Genomic DNA, 21,816 nt, shown 5'->3' with positions numbered 1-21,816 from the left:
GTTCTGTTCTGGACCTTCAAAATTCAGTTGGCTTGAGATTCTGACCAGTTCCTGGAGAAAGACTCGATAAGCCCGGTCTGGTCCGGTTGGTACTGCCTGTTATCAGGAATTAACAAATTTATTGGAGTTAATCTGAGAGTCTGTAATTCATTAATTGCATTTATCAACAAAATCAGCAACATTCCAAACTGTTGAATAAATGAGATGAACATGAAAGATGTTGTTATTAACCAGATGTTTAGTTATTAACTAGATGTTTATAGTTATTAACCAGATGTTTACAGTTATTAACCAGATGTTTATAGTTATTAACCAGATGTTTACAGTTATTAACCAGATGTTTACAGTTATTAACCAAATGTTTATAGTTATTAACTAGATGTTTACAGTTATTAACAAGATGTTTATAGTTATTAACAAGATGTTTATAGTTATTTACCAGATGTTTATAGTTATTAACCAGATGTTTATAGTTATTAACCAGATATTTATAGTTATTAACCAGATGTTTATAGTTATTAACCAGATATTTATAGTTATTAACCAGGTGTTTATAGTTATTAACAAGATGTTTATAGTTATTTACCAGATGTTTATAGTTATTAACCAGATGTTTATAGTTATTAACCAGATATTTATAGTTATTAACCAGGTGTTTACAGTTATTAACAAGATGTTTATAGTTATTAACAAGATGTTTATAGTTATTTACCAGATGTTTATAGTTATTAACCAGATGTTTATAGTTATTAACCAGATATTTATAGTTATTAACCAGATGTTTACAGTTATTAACAAGATGTTTATAGTTATTAACAAGATGTTTATAGTTATTTACCAGATGTTTATAGTTATTAACCAGATGTTTATAGTTATTAACCAGATATTTATAGTTATTAACCAGATGTTTACAGTTATTAACAAGATGTTTATAGTTATTAACAAGATGTTTATAGTTATTAACAAGATGTTTATAGTTATTTACCAGATGTTTATAGTTATTAACCAGATGTTTACAGTTATTAACCAGATGTTTACAGTTAACAAGATGTTTATAGTTATTTACCAGATGTTTATAGTTATTAACCAGATGTTTAGTTATTAACCAGATGTTTACAGTTATTAACTAAATGTTTATAGTTATTAACCAGATGTTTATAGTTATTAACCAGATGTTTATAGTTATTAACCAGATGTTTATAGTTATTAACTTGATGTTTAGAGTTATTAACCAGATGTTTACAGTTATTAACCAGATGTTTATAGTTATTAACCAGATATTTATAGTTATTAACCAGATGTTTATAGTTATTAACCAGATGTTTACAGTTATTAACCAGATGTTTACAGTTATTAACCAGATGTTTACAGTTATTAACCAGATATTTACAGTTATTAACCAGATGTTTATAGTTATTAACCAGATATTTACAGTTATTAACCAGATGTTTATAGTTATTAACCAGATATTTATAGTTATTAACCAGATGTTTATAGTTATTAACCAGATGTTGACAGTTATTAACCAGGTGTTTACAGTTATTAACCAGGTGTTTACAGTTATTAACCAGATGTTTAGTTATTAACCAGATGTTTATAGTTATTAACCAGGTGTTTACAGTTATTAACCAGATGTTTATAGTTATTAACCAGATGTTTACAGTTATTAACCAGGTGTTTACAGTTATTAACCAGATGTTTATAGTTATTAACCAGATGTTTATAGTTATTAACCAGATGTTTATAGTTATTAACTTGATGTTTAGAGTTATTAACCAGATGTTTACAGTTATTAACCAGATGTTTATAGTTATTAACCAGATATTTATAGTTATTAACCAGATGTTTATAGTTATTAACCAGATGTTTACAGTTATTAACCAGATGTTTACAGTTATTAACCAGATGTTTACAGTTATTAACCAGGTGTTTACAGTTATTAACCAGATGTTTATAGTTATTAACCAGATGTTTACAGTTATTAACCAGGTGTTTACAGTTATTAACCAGATGTTTATAGTTATTAACCAGATGTTTATAGTTATTAACCAGATGTTGACAGTTATTAACCAGATGTTTACAGTTATTAACCAGGTGTTTATAGTTATTAACCAGATGTTTAGTTATTAACCAGATGTTTACAGTTATTAACCAGATGTTTACAGTTATTAACCAGGTGTTTACAGTTATTAACCAGATGTTTACAGTTATTAACCAGGTGTTTACAGTTATTAACCAGGTGTTTACAGTTATTAACCAGATGTTTATAGTTATTAACCAGATGTTTACAGTTATTAACCAGATGTTTACAGTTATTAACCAGGTGTTTACAGTTATTAACCAGATGTTTACAGTTATTAACCAGATGTTTACAGTTATTAACCAGATGTTTACAGTTATTAACCAGGTGTTTACAGTTATTAACCAGGTGTTTACAGTTATTAACCAGATGTTTACAGTTATTAACCAGGTGTTTACAGTTATTAACCAGGTGTTTACAGTTATTAACCAGGTGTTTACAGTTATTAACCAGGTGTTTACAGTTATTAACCAGGTGTTTACAGTTATTAACCAGGTGTTTACAGTTATTAACCAGATGTTTACAGTTATTAACCAGATGTTTACAGTTATTAACCAGGTGTTTACAGTTATTAACCAGGTGTTTACAGTTATTAACCAGGTGTTTACAGTTATTAACCAGATGTTTACAGTTATTAACCAGGTGTTTACAGTTATTAACCAGATGTTTACAGTTATTAACCAGATGTTTACAGTTATTAACCAGATGTTTACAGTTATTAACCAGGTGTTTACAGTTATTAACCAGATGTTTACAGTTATTAACCAGATGTTTACAGTTATTAACCAGATGTTTACAGTTATTAACCAGATGTTTACAGTTATTAACCAGATGTTTACAGTTATTAACCAGGTGTTTATAGTTATTAACCAGATGTTTACAGTTATTAACCAGATGTTTACAGTTATTAACCAGATGTTTACAGTTATTAACCAGGTGTTTATAGTTATTAACCAGGTGTTTACAGTTATTAACCAGATGTTTATAGTTATTAACCAGATGTTTATAGTTATTAACCAGATGTTTACAGTTATTAACCAGATGTTTACAGTTATTAACCAGATGTTTACAGTTATTAACCAGATGTTTATAGTTATTAACCAGATGTTTACAGTTATTAACCAGATGTTTACAGTTATTAACCAGATGTTTACAGTTATTAACCAGATGTTTATAGTTATTAACCAGGTGTTTACAGTTATTAACCAGATGTTTATAGTTATTAACCAGATGTTTATAGTTATTAACCAGATGTTTACAGTTATTAACCAGATGTTTACAGTTATTAACCAGATGTTTACAGTTATTAACCAGATGTTTATAGTTATTAACCAGATGTTTACAGTTATTAACCAGATGTTTATAGTTATTAACCAGATGTTTACAGTTATTAACCAGATGTTTATAGTTATTAACCAGATGTTTACAGTTATTAACCAGATGTTTATAGTTATTAATCTGTTCTCCAGCTCTGTGTTTTTCTGTCGTTCATCCTTCCAGTTTCTCTGACCGTTCTTGGAGTTTCACATGTTAGCATTGAGACGGTATTTTAGGCTAGCATAGCTTCTGATAGGCTAACAGCTTTCTTCTTCTTTTCCAGCATCAGCTCATTTAAAGCAGAAATGAACTGAGAAGTGGCTCCATCGTTGCTAGTGATGTAGCTGTGCATCAGATTTATGGTCGTACCAGAAACGTGTGAATAAAAAGGTTCCAGCTGGAACCTTTGGATGTAGAAAAAGTGAAAGTTACGTTAAAATTTGAAAAGGGTTTGATGAATTAATCGCTGCTAACGCCTCACGTTTCAGTTCTGCTCATCACCTGAAACTGCTCTGACCTTTGACCCTGGCCCCACTGTGATGTCATCAGTTTTCTTTTTCTGTTTGTTCTTTGCCTCATCTGGCGAGGATGATGATGACTCATCAGAAAGCTGCAGTGATTTATTTACAGACTGGCTCATAAATATTCATACACCCCTTATCTGGGTCCTAATGAAGTTCTGGAGCCATCCCGGTAGAACGCTGATCCATTTTCTCTGTTCATCTCAGAACCACAGAACCGGGTCAGAGGAACCCAGCTGGGCCTTCATCCTCCTGCTGCTCCTCTTCCTCAGTCTTTATCTGGAATTCCTGAAATATTTTCACCTCCCTGAAGCTATTTGGAGGAAGCGTGTGTGTGTGTGTGTGTGTGCAGCTGCTGCTGATCAGTTCATCAGGACCAGATCAGAAACTAAACATTTCTTTCATCAAACCAAACCGGTTCTGGTTCTGGTGGTACCTCAGGAGGCCCTGATACTGGAGAACATGAGGAGTGATGAAGAGACCTCTGGTCCCTCCAGCTGTCCTGGTTCTGTTGGTCCGGCTCGTCAGTAGTTTGGGTCCTCCGGAACCTTTTGATGTTTGATTTTGTTAACCTTGTCTCGTCTTTAGTGTAGTTAGTATTACCAACACTTTGTCTTTTTAATGTTTTTTGATCACTTTAGTTTATTTTAGCTTCCCTACATTTATCTTCATTTAGCTTAGCTTAACATATTGTAGTTGGATAAAAGTGGATCCTGATTCTGCTGCGGCCCGGTCCAGTTCTGAGCTTCTGATGCAGCATGGATCCGTTGTAGTGAAAGTTCTGTGGCGCTGCGTGGCGTGTTCAGCTGAGCGAACTCAACAGGCCTCAATAATTCATGTGCAGGTCTGCTCTCTGTCACAGCTCTGTCTCATTTTGACCTCTGACCTCGCCCCTGTCTCCGTAGCATCCTCCCTGATGTCACACCGCTTCGTCACGGTGCGGCGCGGCAGCCCGGCGGCGCGCAGCGGACAGATCCGACCCGGAGACCGGCTGGAGGCGGTGGAGGGAAGACCGGTCGCCGCGCTGCAGCACCGGGACCTGGCCCAGATCCTGAGGAGGGCCGGGAACACGCTGAGGCTGGGCGTGGCCCGCAGTACGACACACACACACACACACACACACACACACACACACACACACACACACACACACACACACACACACTGTCTGTGGTTGTCATAGTAACTCCAGGTTTCACCCAGAAAACTTGCTGGGCCTGGTGGTCGGGCGCTCAGCAGTCATGTTTTTGAGTTTAAAGTTGACAGGAAATTTGAGAATATGACTTGATAATTATGTATTATTGAATATTAATACCTGAATGCCAACTATAAAATAAAAAAAAAATACAAAAATTTGTAAGACTTTTTAAAAGACTTTTAAGTAATGATTATCCTGGTGAGGCACAAGTAAAGCCTGGCGGCCCGCCAGGCTTATAAAACCCTGTAGCTGATGAGTCAGACGTTCTGGCGATAAGCAATAATTTTAATGTTTTTGATGATTTCCTGGTGATTTGATGCTGATGAATTAAACTGGAACACTTTCTCAAAGATGAATAAAATGTTAATGAACATTTATCACTGAAAACATTTTAAATATCCAGAATAAACAAAATAACAGAAAATAAAATGAATTATAAAGTAACCAACTGAAAACGTTACCACCCCAAGAAAAACCATAAAATCACCTAAATGATGATGTGTTGAGATTGTTTTAATTGATCATGTGATTATTGGAACAGTCTCCTTCTCCTCCACAGAGTCGTCCTCCGACGGCGCCGACTTCGACACGGACAGACGGCTGGTCAAAGGGCCCAGAGGGAGGTCAAAGGTCACATTTATTTATCTGATTTTCAGCTGAGTTCAGTCTGAAAACGTTTCAATAAAACCTGCAGGGATTCAGGAGTGAAACTTAAAATGTGACCTGCAGGTGATTCCAATCTGCCTGGCAGGAAATGAGTCGCAGCCTTCCTTCCTGTTTCAGATCAATAAATAAGGCAGAAAACCACAAAAAAATAAACAGACCCAGAGAAAATGTCTGAATGCTTAGCCCCGCCCCTCTAACACTTTTAGAAACATTCTGTCAAAGTGGGCGGAGCCAAGAGGCAGAGGGGCGTGGCCAGGTGTGAAGATGAGAGAAGTTCGGAGGTCAGGACAGGAGGAGCTGATGACCTGTGAACGTTTTCTGAACCTCTGTGGTTCTGTTGCAGGATGAGACCCGGTTCTACAGCGTAGATCTGGAGCGAGGGCCCACCGGCTTCGGCTTCTCTCTGCGGGGCGGCAGCGAGTACAACATGGGGCTGTACGTGCTGGGGCTGATGGACGGGGGGCCGGCGCAGAGGAGCTCCAAGATACAGGTAATACACACAGAGAGACAGAGACAGAGAGAGACAGAGACAGAGAGACACAGAGAGACACAGAGAGAGACAGAGAGACAGACACAGAGAGACAGAGAGACACACAGAGAGACACAGAGACACAGAGAGACACAGAGAGAGACAGAGAGACACAGAGAGACACAGACAGACACAGAGAGACACAGAGAGACACAGAGACACAGAGACACAGAGAGACACAGAGAGACACAGAGAGACACAGAGAGACACAGAGAGACACAGAGAGACACAGAGACACAGAGAGACACAGAGAGACACAGAGAGACACAGAGAGACACAGAGAGACACAGAGAGACACAGAGAGACACAGAGAGACACAGAGACACAGAGAGACACAGAGAGACACAGAGACACAGACAGACACAGAGAGACACAGAGACACAGAGAGACACAGAGAGACACAGAGAGACACAGAGAGACACAGAGAGACACAGAGAGACACAGAGAGACACAGAGAGACACAGAGACACAGAGACACAGAGACACAGACAGACACAGACAGACACAGACAGACACAGAGACACAGAGACACAGAGAGACACAGAGAGACACAGAGAGACACAGAGAGACACAGAGAGACACAGAGAGACACAGAGAGACACAGAGAGACACAGAGAGACACAGAGACACAGAGAGACACAGAGAGACACAGAGAGACACAGAGAGACACAGAGAGACACAGAGAGACACAGAGAGACACAGAGAGACACAGAGAGACACAGAGACACAGAGAGACACAGAGACACAGACAGACACAGAGAGACACAGAGACACAGAGACACAGAGACACAGAGAGACACAGACAGACACAGACAGACACAGAGAGACACAGAGAGACACAGAGAGACACAGAGAGACACAGAGACACACAGAGACACAGAGAGACACAGAGAGAAAAAGGCAAGAGTTTATAACTCAGTTTTTCTCCAAGAGAGGTGAGTAGACTGTGTGAGATTATCAACCATTTAGCATAATTAGCTTAGCTACAGACTGCTGTTTGCCTCCATTTCACTAACATTTAATGAATTAAGGAAAAAAATTACCAACATATTCATATATTGAACTTGTCCCTTGTACCTTTTACCACTTAACAGACGAGTCAGTCAGCAGCAGCTCTAACCCACGTCCCTCCTGACCCGTCCTCTCTTGTGTGAAATTAAAGCTGCAGTAACTTTTATATAAATATATTTTTCACATATTTTTTTTAAACTGTCATTATATTGTGACAGTTTGGTATGAGAGGTAATGTGAAAAATCTATTTCCTCTGCTTTCTCCCAGTGCTGTCAATCACAATCTCATGTGATGCTGCTCATCCTTCCTCCCCCTCGATTTGTACCGTGCTGCAGCTAGCATAGCACAGAGCTGTGCAGATTCAAACTGTGAATGCTCAGTTTAGTTAGCATAGCTACCAATGATGGCAGATAAACGGTTTCTTGTAATGATAAGTTGTTTCTCCACCATTAGCACATTTAGCAGTGAGTGAATGAGGATGATTGACAGCGCTAAGACCCTCCTACTGGTTCTGATTGGTTGTTCTGGTCAGAACTGTTCATTACTTTAACCAGTAATAGTAATTCAGGAAGGAGGTGGAGGAGATTGATTGTTTTCACAGATTATCTGTCTCATAACAAACTGCTACGACATGGTGACAGCTTTAACAAATATGGAGAAAACATACTTTTATTAAAGTTATGTACTGCAGCCTGAATAAAATGCAACTACATAACATTTTTAGAAGTCTGGATTGCTTTATGTGTATTTTGCACGTTGCTTTTGACGGTTGCTCCTGGAGAGACATTCAGTATCTAAAACTAGTAGAAAACATTTAAGCAACCTGGATGTGGACTGTTGGATGTTAAATTCATGAGCAGTAAATATTGTGCTAATTATCAATATTGAACCAAAGAAAGCAAGGCAGATGCAGGCCTTTAAAATTGTGACGCTTTTTATGGGTCAGATAGACTCAAAAAATTGTAACGGCAGCTGGTCAGGGGGGCCAAGATTCCTGGCACACACTAACACACACAAGCTGGACATGAAGCCAAAGCAGCAGAGTAGCAGGAGCAAGAAATGCTGCCACCTGGTGGTCGGATTTAGCATCACTGAAATACAATGTCTGACGTATGTTTTAGTGCAGCGTTTCTCAACCTTTTTCAGGCCAGCGCCCCCCATCCCATATCCAGGTCCCTCACCGCCCCCACCAAAGGATTTGCAGGCTATTTTGCACTGACTATTATTTTATCATTAATATTACTATCACTATTGTAGATGTCTTGATTTTTATGCTTGTTTCTGTATTTATCATCAAAATAATTTCCCAGAGAACAAAAAGTCATGGGAATAGAAATTATTTTCACAGGCGTCTATGAAAAATGTAATGAACATTCAAGTTAAAATCTGTAGGCCAACAGCAGCCAGTCAGAGGAAAAATATTCTTATTCTTTGCCATTTTCTAGTTGTTAAATATTCTAGAAAATGATAAAAGATGTTCAACATGCCAGTTTAAACTTTGATCTATTTGCAAACCGACTGAGCTCTGCAGCATTAAAACATGGATAGAACTGGAACTACATTAATCACAGCTCTTCTTCTCTTCAGTGTTTCTGGTGGTGCAGCTCTGTGCTGCCTTCAGGAGAATGGGACATCAGAGCATCATCCATAAAACTTCACCCACATGGCATTTAGTGAGCAAACCAGAGCTTTCAGTGGAAAAACTAAAGGTCCTTTTAATGCCATAGAAATATGAGACAGAAACATGGATTATATCTTCATATAGACCTGTCTATTGATTATAGATTAATAGTTTTACTGGACAGAAATGACAAAGAACAAATCTGGTTCTTAATCAAATCTAATTAAAAACATGAATAAGTGATCAGTTATTTACTGTTATGATCTGTAAGATATTTATTCTCAGTACTAGATGTGGTCTCAACAAACCCATGACATTTCAACAATATTATTTTACCTTTTATCTGGAAATAGTGTCTGTTTATTCTTTCCTCTGTATTAATTATTGCTCTAAAGGTCTTGCCATACCAGTTTATTCCTCTGTATTTACTTTAGTTTCTTAGTTTATTCTTGCATTTTGTTCTTCATTCATTTCCATTTATTCATTCATTCATTTCCAAGGAAGGTACGTAAGGGTGAAGGAGTGTAGTAAACATACGGTCGCTCTACCCGTATGAGCGACCGTATGTTTACCCCTCATACCCCCGAGACGAAGACACGTGAAAGGTAAAACTCGCTACATTTACATTTACATGTGTGTGAGGTGAAGGAGCGTCAGGGCGCGGGGAAGTGTATGCGAAGGCATCATCGGCGCGCCGCCCCCTCCAGACGGGGTTTTGACGCCCCCTCTGGTGCAGCGCCCCTATGCGTTGCATGCGCTGCATACCCACTTTTTGCGCCACTGAGTGAGGGTATCGTGATTTTAGTAATTACATGTTTATAAGAGTTTTTTTCTGTTGTCCTTCCATGGAAGCGGGCAGCTTTCAAACGGAAATAAAACACTTTTTAATATAAGTTGCTGCTTTGACATGATCACATTACTGCAAAAACATCTGTACAAAAATCCTCAATAAAGCATAAAATATTAGAAAATCAGACACCAGACAAAGTGAATCACAGCAACGTCATCAGCCGGTGTAACACTGAACTGATGCGGTGAAGCTACTAGTAGCAGGAGCGGAGCTGCGCCAAAAGCTACAAACACTGAAGAGAAGAAGAAGAAGAAGAAGAAGAAGAAGAAGAAGAAGAAGAAGAGCTGCCATTGATACAGTTGCAGCCAGGCATGGTTTAATGTTACACAACACAGTTTTACCAAGTTGCTCAAAGTCTAAACTGGTATTGTTGTGCATTTAAGGTGTAAAGTTTACCTTTGACCAAACGCCCCCCAAAGGAATCCCAGCCCCCCTTTTGTAAAAATTTCCGCCAGCGCCCCCTGCTGTCCTCTGAACGCCCATGTCGCTATTTTAGTGTGAAAGATGCAGGGATTTTAATGATCATTCAAGTTTTTGATTTTAGGAAAATCTGGATTTTTTCAAAAAGAAATCCAAATTTTTACAGAGAAAGTCTGATTTGTTTCATTCATGAAATAATATTTGCACCACAACTGTTAAAGGTTGTACTTGTGTGACCCAGAGGGCCGGGTAAAAGGGCGATTTGAGTTTGACACATGCTCCACCTCCTCAGGTGTGTGTACCTGTGTCCTGCAGGTGTCGGACCAGCTGGTGGAGATCAACGGCGGCAGCACAGCGGGAATGACCCACAGTCAGGCGGTGGAGCAGATCCGCAGAGGAGGAAACCGGATCCACCTGGTTCTGAAGAAAGGCAACGGATACGTCCCAGATTATGGTGAGACTCCAGACTCTGAGGCAGACAGGTGAGGCTCACCTGCTGCCACCTAGTGGCCACTCTGGAGATCGCAGACATGACACGGCCTTCTTCTTCTGGTGTTTACTGGATGTTTGTTCTGTTGGATCCAGTCAGGAAGAGGAAGAGGAGGAATTGCAGCTTCCTCCTCTTCTGGGACCGTCTATCTGGGTCCAGTGGTTCTGATTCACTTGGTTCTTGTCTGAATACTGCAGACATCCTTGTGTTGAACAGAATCAGAACCAGGAATCAAGTACCTCCGAGTTTTACCCAATCAGGATCAGATGATCTAATGGCTTCTATGTTTTTATGACATTAGCCTGTTAGCTCCTGATCCTGAGCTAACAACATTATTCTCCTCTTCTTCCACCTCTTCCTCCTCCTCCTCTTCCTCGCCCTCAGTGGAGCTCTCCAGCCTCTCTCTCTGTATGACCAACTCCAGGCAGGGCGAGCCCTGCTTCTACGTGATTGGACGAACCGAGAACTCGCGGTTGGTAGCTCTGCTTCCTCCTTCCTGTCTTCATCCTTCCATCTCTTCCTCAGCATCGTCATCATCATCATCATGGAGTCCAGCCTCAGTCATGTGATCAGGTCACATGTTTCTGTTCAAGCTGGTTTTGGTTCTGAACGTTGTTCTGTTTGCTCCATCAGGCCCTGAGGAAGGAGCCCCCACCTCCTCTTCCTCCTCACAGGAGCAGGAGTCTGTCACCATGGCAACCGCTTCCCTCGGCAGGCGGAGGAGAGGAGGCGGTGGGGGGAGGAGGACTGGAGTTGCAGGAGCTCCTGACCTGGACCTGGACCTGGTGGAGGAGGAGGCTGAGGAGGAGAGGAGGAAGATGAGGCGGAGAAGGGAGGAAGAGGAGGAGATGAACAGGAGAAGACGAGAGGAGAAGAAGAGTCAGGCAGTGAGAGAGGGGAGGAGGAGCAGGAGCTTCTCCCGGGACTCCCCGCTGCCAGAGGAGGCGCTGAGGGGGCGAAGCCACACCGTCAGCCACGCAAAGCATCATGGGAGCTCCGCTGCAGCTCCGCAGGTGGCGTTCTCCTTCCTCATGCCCATGAGCAATGACAGGCCTCCGTCTGACAGCCAATCGCCAGCCAGCGTCTCGGAGGTCAGCCACTCAGCAGCCAGCATGGCCCCTATGGAGCGATCTGATTGGAGGAGGGAACCAGGGAGTGGGCGGGATCTCTGGCTGAAGCCAAGCCCACAGCGGCAGACTCAGGTTCTGATTGGCTGCAGGCGCAGTGGGCGGGACTTAGCAGACGAGCTTTCTCTCTGATTGGCCAGCAGTGATGTTTATGCTTCATAAGGGCTTCTGTGATTGGCCACTGAGAGAAGCCCCGCCTCCTGCTGACGCAGCCACACCTCATTACCCATCATGCCTCATCCTCAATACTCTACTCGTCTCCGCCTTGTATTGTGGTTACCGTGGCAACTGGGCCTGTTGCATGTTTGGTTGAAGTTCCTCCAGTCTGTATGCAAACGACGGCGCCCCCTGGTGGCCGTATGTCAGCATGTGAATACAACCGGAATGATTTTTTATTTTTGTAACGTGTAAATGATCCTGACATGATTATTGAAATCTGATATATTATTGATATGATTAGAGATGACAAGAACCTGCTTGCTTGTAAAAAGAGAAACTGATGATTTAACAGAGCCATAACCACACACACACACACACACACACACACACACACACACACACACTGATGTCAGGTCCAGCTGTTCTCCAGTGTCACCATAGCAACCATAGTGACAGGATGACTGGCAGCTCCGGATCAGAACAAGTGCCTCGTTGTTTCCTTTTGTCTGTCCGCCATGCTCCTCCATGATACCCACTGGCCACACACACACACACACACACACACACACACACACACACACACAGCTTTTCTATCAAATAAAGTCCAAGGAAACATTCTGCAATGTGTCTGTTCGTCATTAAACGGTTAAATCTTGACGCTGATCAGTGACTGCAGCTTTAGCAACCACTCTGAACGGTCTGCTGCCATGGCAACAATGTCTTTAAAGGGCCAGCAGCAGCAGAATGTAAAGGTAAAGCTACCAGCTAACAGGCTGATAAAACATTAGCTTTCAATCTCATTAAAATGAGATAATATTCAGCATCTTTTCATAGTTGATGTAATCTGAAACTGCTTTGATAAAATCTTTACACACAACTCTTATTAGGAAGATCTTTTTCAAAATTTGGAGTCCATAGGGCCACAAAAATAATTACGGTGAGTCAAATCGAGTTTGACGTCATGTGAACAAATAACAGTTACGCCCCTTAATCTAACCTGAGAACGGGAAACTTCGAAAATCTGTTTCTGCTTTAATTTCCTCAGTATCACAGAACCACCAGCAGAGGGCAGCAGGGTCCCTGATGGGGCCCTGGCAGAGATCCACTCCGCTTCAGGAAGCAAAGACAGCACACCGGCGCGTTTCAGAAAAACTCTTTATAAACGTATCAAAAGTAGAAAAATCTCTTTAGGACCAACAGAAACATTCAGAGGGAAACAGCAGTCCTGGACCGGATCGGACCGGACTCGGTTCTGATGAACTGTTCAGTAGTAAACACCTGAGGTAGAAACATTTGGAGCTGCTGGACTCCATTACCCAGACGCCCCAGCCCAACATGGTGAGGCACTTTAACAACACTGGAACTCCTCCACCATGGCTCAATCTTCATCTTCACCCTCCTCTTCCTCCTCCTCCAGCAGGCACGGCAGGCAGGTGTGGAAGGGCGGAGCCACCAGCAGGTGGCAGTCTGCGGAGCGGAGCGGCAGCCGACGGGATGCCGCCTGAACCCTGCAGCCCCGGCAGACGGCGAGTCGCTCCAGATGCAGCAGCAGAGACACCAGCTGAGACACACACACACACACACACACACACACACACACACACACACACACACACACACACACACACACTACTGTTGGCATCATCACATTCTGCGGCTAACAGCGTGACCCCTGACCCCAGGTAAAGCAGCTGCTCTGGTTGCTTAACAGCTTTGTGCTATGCTGCCCCCTAGTGGCATGTTAGCGTTCAGGTGGAGACATTCTGTTTATATGAAGACCGGCACCGGGCCTGAATGACCAGAGGAGGCGCTGTTCAGTCACTACCAGAACCTTTCGATACCAGCCTGCAGGTGCTGGTTCTGCTGCAGAAACTCTCTGGATGCTCAGGTTTGAGGTTTTCCTCAGATCGGCTGTTTAACAGTTAAAAACCGGATTGGAGTCAACGCCAAGGTCTCATTAACAAGAAACGTCACAGACATGACCGGACCGCCGTCACGTACGAAAGGGTCCAATATGAGTTGCTTTAGATCAGCGGTGCCCAATACGTCGATCGATCGATCGGAAAGGGTCTGAGTCGATCTCAGCAGGTGACAATCTGATCGCTGCCAGGAAGCTGAGAGCAGCACTTCCTCTTCTGATGGGCTTATCAAAAATATTCACTAAGATGCTAAACGTTTGTAGCTTCATTAAAAAAGAATAAAAAATCAATGAAACGTGTTAAAATGAATAATCTCAGTAAGAGAAAAAAAGGCGACAGAGCAGAGCAGGAGTTTAAATGAGCTGCTCGACCAGCGCTGTGTCCATGAGAGGCTTATTCATAACCGAGGAATAAATATCAAGCCTGGAAACCTGATATGTAACGGACTGAATGATGTGTTTTTAAAGTAATCTCTGCCACGATAATTATGTGAAATTAAATTAATTATATCCCGACTTCAGAAGATTTGCCTTTACTGGGCTCTCTGGTTCCTCCTATCAGTCTGTAGTTTCTCATATTTCAGTCATCAAACCAAAGTTCAGATCCACCATGACTGACTGACCTGCTGGTCTGAAACCAGCTTCTGACTGAGAAACCAGTAACCTGCTCCCAGTGTCAGAATCTCACTGAGGAAGAAACTGGATCAGGTTTTCTGTCACTTTATTATTTCTGCTATAACTGATGGATATTCGCATATAAAATATGTCAATAGAGTTTAATTAGCAATTTTTATGTCTTTGTGTCCTGAGGTAGATCTCAGGCGGCTGGTGAGAGAAAAAGTAGATCTTGGTCTCAAAAAGTCTGGACACCCCTGCTGTAGATACTTTAAGGACTTCCGTTCTGAAGGTGACAGCGTTTTGCTAAACAGTTTTTCCTCTTCACTGTCACCCCCTGATGGTCAGGAGGAGTAATGCAGCGGACATGATGCCCTGCTAGAGGAAACTAAATGAATCTCTGATCGATAACTTGTTCGGGTCAGAACCCCATCAGGAATGAAAGAGTCGGGATGGGATCAGGAAGAGGCGGAGCCAGACCATAGGCCCCGCCCACATTGCTGTTACCTGGCTCAGGTGAGCGACTCTGTGAGCGCACTCCCTGTAGAGGCGGTGTCCATCGGGCAGCAGGCGGGACCGCACACTGACCTGGAAGCTGCGATCTGATTGGACGTGGACAATGGCATCCCTCATGGAGGACAGCTGGAGGCGTGAGAGACAGGAGAGACGTGAGCAGAGGCGGCGGCGGCGGCGGCGGCGGCGGCGGCGGCGGCTGCCTACCCTGCAGCACTGCAGCAGCTGCAGCTCTGGTCCTGCAGCCATCACGGCGACCCAATGCGCCGGCAGCACCGTGCTCCTCAATGCCTTCAGCAGATGGAACAAGCCCCGCCCCCCTGCGCACCTGGCTCCACCCCCCAGCAGGCAGAACCCCTGCGGTTCCTGGAAGCAGAGGGGAACAGTTTAGTGGTCGGACCGACCCGGTTTCATCAGCCAATGACGGCGGCTCCACTGACCAATGAGATAAAGTCCGGCCGCTTGCAGGTGATGTCAGCGGTGATGTCAGAGCGCGATGGTGATGATGTTGTCATGGTGTTCTGGTCGGACTCTGGGTCCGGCAGCTCCACCTCCACTTCGTAGAACTTGCCCTCCTCAGACGTCCCAGTCCAAAGCTCCACCTCCCTGCCGTAAAGCTCGATGCTGATTGGCTGCTCCTCCTCCTTCGGTTCGGGTGATTGGACGGGAGCAGAGTGAGGAAGAGGATGAGGGATGAAGGTGAGGCCTGTGGAGACGTGGAGGACGGATCCGTCCTGGAGAGAGAGAGAGAGAGAGACGCTCATGACCGTTACCATGGAAACGGTGAGCGATCAACAGCTAGCTCTACCTGAGGCAGCAGGCCGGACAGACAGGTGAGGGCGGAGTCAGAGAGGATGGCGGAGGGCAGGTGGCAGCTGTCCAGGGTCAGGTTCCACTGGGACAGACAGACAGGGTCAGAACGGGTCAGAACCGGGTCAGAATGGGTCAGAACCGGGACAGAACGAGTCAGAATGGGTCAGAACGGGTCAGGCAGACAGCAGAGGACAGAAAGTCTGTACCTGCAGGTGAGTCCCAGTCGGAGCTGAACTGGTCCCACTGGCCCCAGTCAACTGGTGACAGTGGGACAATGGCGTCTCCTCTTCCTCGCTCTTCATCAGCGGACCGATCCAGCCGTTCCGAGTCTCGGAGGCTCCGCCCCTCTGGCCCCGCCTCCTCTTCATCCACATCCTCTTCCTCACCTCCTGAACACAAACAAACTCAGATCTGTACGAACCGGGCCGCGGGTCGGAACCAGAGTGGGCCCGGTGACGACTGGAGGTTCTGCTGGGAAGAACCAGAACCAGCAGGCCCCTACCTCCCGCCTTCCTGCTGTCCTCTCGTGTCTCCAGCGGCGGACGCCGTCCTGCTGGGCGTCCGGAGAGTCGGTGTCGTCTCCGGGTCGAACCGGGTCGGACGGTTCCTTCTGCTCCCCGGGTTGGTTCTGCTGCCTGGTCGGCTGTTTGTGGGCGCTCTGACGGGACAGCAGAGGGAGGTTTAGTTCTGGGCAGAGACCCGGTTCTGGTACTGGTTCTGGACTCACCAGCAGCAGGCAGCGACGCCTCACACACTTCTGCTTCATGCGGGACGGACCGCCGAACTTCCTCATGTCGCGGCAGAACGTGCAAACGCCGCAGTTCTCCCTCAGACACGCAGCACAGCTCCGGCAGGCCTGGCGGCGCTGCAGCACAACACAGCACGATGCTGCGGCACAACACAGCACGATGCTGCGGCGCGACACAGCACGATGCTGCGGCGCGACACAGCACGATGCTGCGGCGCGTCACAGCACGATGCTGCGGCGCGACACAGCACGATGCTGCGGCGCGACACAGCACGATGCTGCGGCGCGTCACAGCACGATGCTGCGGCGCGTCACAGCACGATGCTGCGGCGCGTCACAGCACGATGCTGCGGCGCGACACAGCACGATGCTGCGGCGCGACACAGCACGATGCTGCGGCGCGTCACAGCACGATGCTGCCGATCCTCCTCACCATCTTCTGTCCTGATGCTGAAGTCTCGTTTCTCTTCTTGTTCTTCGTCTAATCAGCCAATCACAGGGCAGCAGCAGGTCACATGGTGGCAGAGCAGATTCTATTGGTTAACCTGGTTAACAGATGATCACATGACCTCCAGATGACCTTCAGCCTCACCTGAACCTCCTCTTCATCCTCCTCTTCCTCTTCTTTAACAGATCCAGTCCTGAGGACCCACTGATCACCTGTCACCTGGAACAGACCAGACACACTGAGGCCTGACACACACACACACACACGCCCACACACACACCCACACGCACGCCCACACACCCACACACACACACGCCCACACACCCACACACACACACACCCACACCCACACGCACAAGCACACACCCACACACACACCCACACGCACAAGCACACACACACACACACACACGCCCACACACACACACGCCCACACACCCACACACGCACACACACCCACATGCACAAGCACACACACACACACACACACGCCCACACACCCACACACACACACACGCCCACACACCCACACGCCCACACGCCCACACCCACACACACACACACGCCCACACACCCACACACACACACGCCCACACCCACACGCACAAGCACACACCCACACACGCACACACACACCCACACGCACAAGCACACACCCACACACCCACAAACACACACATACACACCCACAAACACCCACACACACACACACACACCCACACACACGCACCCACACACACCCACACACACACGCACACACACACACGCACAAGCACACACACACACACACACACACACACAGGTGAGCCCTCACCTTCCGCAGCACCACACTCGGTACGTTCTTCTTCTCTGGAATCAGAAACAAGTGGAAGCAGAGAAGAAAAGTCAGCCTGCTGTTTGGTCTCCATGGTAACCGGTCAGACAGGAGGACAGGTGATCTACCTGCAGGTGAGCAGCGGCCGTCTCTATCTCTTTGTGCCCAGCTGGACAACCGGGACGGCGGCCTGGAAGAGACGCTGAGGTCAAAGGTCAGGTAAGGGAGGGGAGGACAGCGCCTGGTTCTCTGGTCCAGATGGACCGACCAGAACCAGAACCGCTGTGTTTCCTCTCACAGCCTGCTGGTGAAGTTTCACCGTAACGGAGAGGAATCACAGAGTCGCTATGACGGAGGAGAAATGACGCCAGAAACACGGAACAATTACAGGATGATGAGAACCAACATGGCGGCAATGAGCTGAGCTCATTTCTCTGCTTTATGTTTTATAAATGTCCAAGTTTAACTGTGAGAAAACTTTAGTCAGTATTTAACACAGATGACACAAAAATTGGGTAAAATGTAATTTAACCCTTTGTCATTTACAACAGGCAGATAAATGATGAAATAGGACAACAGAAGTAGAAACTGTAGCCTTGATATGAGAGAAAAGTTAAAATGGCCGCCTACCGATTAACTCATTGACATCTCTGTAGCTCCTCCCACTTTTACCTGTCCTCCAGTGATTGGCTGCTGCTCTCCGGTGTATTGAATCCCAGGCAGTAGGTGTGGTCGCTCTGCGGCGGCTCACCCAGGGCAACACCGTCATCTGGGTGGGCGGGGCCAGAGGGCGGCTCCAGGCGTCGCGTCAGTTGCAGCCGGCTCTGGGGTTTCCCAGGCTCATCTTCAGGGGCATTCACCTCCACCTTCTTGACGAAGCCTCGGGTTCCGGTGCCGCCGTTCTCCGGGTCCAGCGGCTCCATCCAGTCCCAGCCGGACCACAGGTCACGTGACCTGACTCGCTGGCTCCGCCTCCTCTCCGCTCCGCCCCACCGCCGGAGCCGCAGCGTCTCCACAGGAAGCCTGAGGAGGACGACCGAGCAGCAGCGGAGGTCCGGGAACTGCTGCCTCCAGCGCTGTTCCATCGTTATGGCGCCCGGCGGAGTGTCCTCCATCTTGGTGTCGGGCGGAGCGTCCTCCATGCCTGGTTCAGGCTGGTGACAGAGCTCCTCCTCCTCCTCACCACATCCTCCTTCCTCTGCACAACCAACAGATTCAACCATCAGCTGATCATCACACACACACACCTGGCGCCGTCCATCTCACCTGCCACTTCAAGCCCCGCCCCTAAGCTCAGCTCGTCCAATTGCTCCATCTTATGATGAGGCGTCCCCTCTGCTACCATGGCCAATCAGGATGAGTCCTGCGGTCTGTGGGCGTGGCCTCAGAGTCCATCCTGATTGGTTGTTACCATGAGCCAATCAGCTGATGAGCTGCCAATCATCAATCAATGGACTGATCAAAACACCTGGAGGAGAAACAAACATGTCAGAGAAGAAACAGTGCTGTCATGCTACTCGGAGCCTCCAGGTGGCGCTGTATTAACTCAACCCCACACCATGCCGGAGCCTCCACCGTGCTCTGCAGCTGGACTCAGCCTGTCGGGTCAGCTGGACTCTGGTTGGTTGTCATGGTAACCCGAACCTCTGGAGGAGCTGAGCTGACAGTTTGGAACACAGATCAGAACCGGAACCGCCTCGCTCCTTCAGGATCTCATCCTGGATCGAGGAAACTTTCCCAGGATTCCCGCAAAGCATTCTGGGACTTGCAGTCCGCTGATGGAGCGTGCAGCTGTTGGACCCTGCAGACCGAACCTGCAGCCAAACAGAACCCAGAGACCACCCGAACCGGACCGAACCTCACGCTGCACGCGCTCTATCTGTCACTGAATAGCGTGCACGCGCTTAGACCCGCGTAAGCACGCGCGCAGCCCTGGAGCAGACATGTTTTGCCCCTCGGCGGCGGCGTGGGGCTCCCGCTGCGGCCTCAGGAGCTCCCGGTTCCGGCCCGCTCTGCCCCATGGGTCCGGTCCGGCCTGCTCGGGACCGGGACCGGATAAAGCCCCGAACCAAAAGGAATAAACGGCTTTAATGGGACTCACCGCTCCGAGACCCTCAACTGCTCCTCCTCTGCTCCGCTGCTGCCTTCAGGACTGTCGGAATCCACAGACTCCAGCCGAGTCTTTAACTGCTTCCGGTCTGAAGCTGAACGCACGAACTGACGAATCAGTGCACAGATTACAAACCATCTCTGCAATGTTGACCGACACGGTTCTGGTGAACGTTCAGTTGAACCTGAGGAACGTTTAATCCATCAAAACAGTCTTCTTGTCTTTCCGAGGCGCCCCTGAAAGCAGCACCCTGCCCCGCCTCTGAGCATGCGCACTGGGGGGTTGCGAATCAATCAGGCTGATCGGTTTGTTAAAAGTTTGTTGGATGGAGGAGGAGCTTCTGCGGAACCGACGGAACCGTCCGAACAGAACGTTCCAGGTCCTGGAATAAGAACCGTGAACTGGTCTTCAAGCTGTTCTGGAAGTATGGATTCATTCAAAACGAATCGATAATCAGATAATCCTTTATTTATACAGGGGAAAAAAAATCTTGTAAAATCATTTTAGACATTTGTTACAAAAAAAAAAACACGTCCAGACCAGATTAATGAAGATCTGAGATTAAAATAATCTGTCAGGGCGAAAGTAAACAAATATTCTTATTAATCCCTTTAGGATGAATAAACCACCTAACAAATAAAATAAAAACTGTTTGGCTGCATATCCATAAATTTATAAACCAAATTTATGAATTTTGTTTATAAATTTAAACAAAATTCATAAACAGTCTGACAGACTGTCAAAAATATTTAATATTTGCTTTGAAGACCTGGGAAGTTTTACAGATTAAGCAGATTTACCATCAATCAATCCAGATATTGATCAGCTGATGATTACTTTAGATCTCCATTCTGCAGATTTTTCATTGCAGTAATTTTACAGTAATCATTAAAAGATGCAGATAAATAATTCAGAAACGTTTTAAGTGACCCCGCCTCTCGCCCAGAGCAGGAGGCAGCAGCTGCCGACCCCTCGGGGGACGAGGGCTTCCAAAATGGATGGATGGTTTGAAATTAGTTAGTAAATGTCGAAGCAGCCAGGCTCTGATCTGAACTGAAGCTCCCTGCTGCAACAAGCAGAGTCCTTCATCAGAACCTGCTGACTGCCATGACCTCTGACCCCCACTCTGCGTCTGATCAGCTGACACACCTGAGCGGTCACATTATTGATAACCATTGATCAGTTTTTAGATTTGAAGTTTGGTAAAAAGTGTAAGGTGAGGTCAGGCTTCAGGAACCAGAAACATTTTCTATTCCTCTTCTCTGGATTCATGTTTTTATCACCGTTTGTTGTTTCCTCTTCAATCGTTTGATTCACAAATTATTTCTGTTATTTTCACAAGGTTGAATTTCCAGTTTTTACCGTCAGAACCGATGAAAAGCTTCTAAACCTGAGAGCTCGACTCTTTACATCGAGTCCATGTTAACACAGTTTAATGACATGTTTTATTCAAGACGGCAGGAAGGTTAAGAAGAAGAAAACACCTGGACGACCAGAACCAGAACCACGACTTGCTGAGGTGTGTGTTCAGTGTTTAGTGAGGTGTGTGTTCAGTGAGGTGTGTGTTCAGTGAGGTGTGTGTTCAGTGTTTAGTGAGGTGTGTGTTCAGTGTTTAGTGAGGTGTGTGTTCAGTGAGGTGTGTGTTCAGTGAGGTGTGTGTTCAGTGTTCAGTGAGGTGTGTGTTCAGTGTTCAGTGAGGTGTGTGTTCAGTGAGGTGTGTGTTCAGTGTTCAGTGAGGTGTGTGTTCAGTGAGGTGTGTGTTCAGTGAGGTGTGTGTTCAGTGAGGTGTGTGTTCAGTGTTCAGTGAGGTGTGTGTTCAGTGAGGTGTGTGTTCTGTGAGGTGTGTG

At 45.7% G+C, this 21,816-nt stretch overlaps 2 protein-coding genes across 3 annotated transcripts in view; one reads left to right on the top strand and one right to left on the bottom strand.

The window, feature by feature from the left end:
* The window catches only part of magixa (MAGI family member, X-linked a), a 33,623-nt gene extending 21,015 nt beyond the window's left edge, over positions 1-12,608 (top strand). The window contains exons 17-21 of one of the 2 annotated variants that reach the window (XM_088003188.1): positions 4,824-5,012; positions 5,676-5,746; positions 6,126-6,272; positions 10,530-10,668; positions 11,338-12,608. In XM_088003188.1, the coding sequence (XP_087859314.1) occupies positions 4,824-5,012; positions 5,676-5,746; positions 6,126-6,272; positions 10,530-10,668; positions 11,338-11,963 (1,172 nt within the window). In that variant the 3' untranslated portion in view covers positions 11,964-12,608. Of the gene's footprint in view, positions 1-4,823; positions 5,013-5,675; positions 5,747-6,125; positions 7,763-10,529; positions 10,669-11,337 lie in introns of those variants that run through there. The other variant, XM_088003187.1, reaches the window with a different exon arrangement.
* Positions 12,609-13,131: 523 nt separating this feature from the next.
* mbd1a (methyl-CpG binding domain protein 1a) lies at positions 13,132-21,704 on the bottom strand. Its single transcript, XM_088003160.1, has 15 exons — positions 19,961-21,704; positions 19,126-19,327; positions 18,532-19,057; positions 17,988-18,049; positions 17,860-17,894; positions 17,190-17,264; positions 17,031-17,078; positions 16,577-16,714; positions 16,352-16,507; positions 16,056-16,238; positions 15,845-15,931; positions 15,477-15,770; positions 15,244-15,402; positions 15,031-15,165; positions 13,132-13,551 (listed from the first exon to the last, which is right to left on the bottom strand). Exons 2-15 carry the CDS (start codon positions 19,202-19,204, stop codon positions 13,369-13,371), a joined length of 2,160 nt encoding a protein of 719 aa, XP_087859286.1. The 5' UTR covers positions 19,205-19,327; positions 19,961-21,704; the 3' UTR covers positions 13,132-13,368.
* Between the last annotated feature and the right edge of the window lie 112 nt (positions 21,705-21,816).

This window comes from Poecilia mexicana, unplaced genomic scaffold, assembly GCF_051168715.1.
Source record: "Poecilia mexicana isolate PSO_F unplaced genomic scaffold, ASM5116871v1 scaffold_23, whole genome shotgun sequence".
Classification (NCBI taxonomy): Eukaryota; Metazoa; Chordata; class Actinopteri; order Cyprinodontiformes; family Poeciliidae; genus Poecilia; species Poecilia mexicana.
Note: the sequence above shows the minus strand (reverse complement) of the source record. Positions and strands in the feature narration are given on the sequence as shown.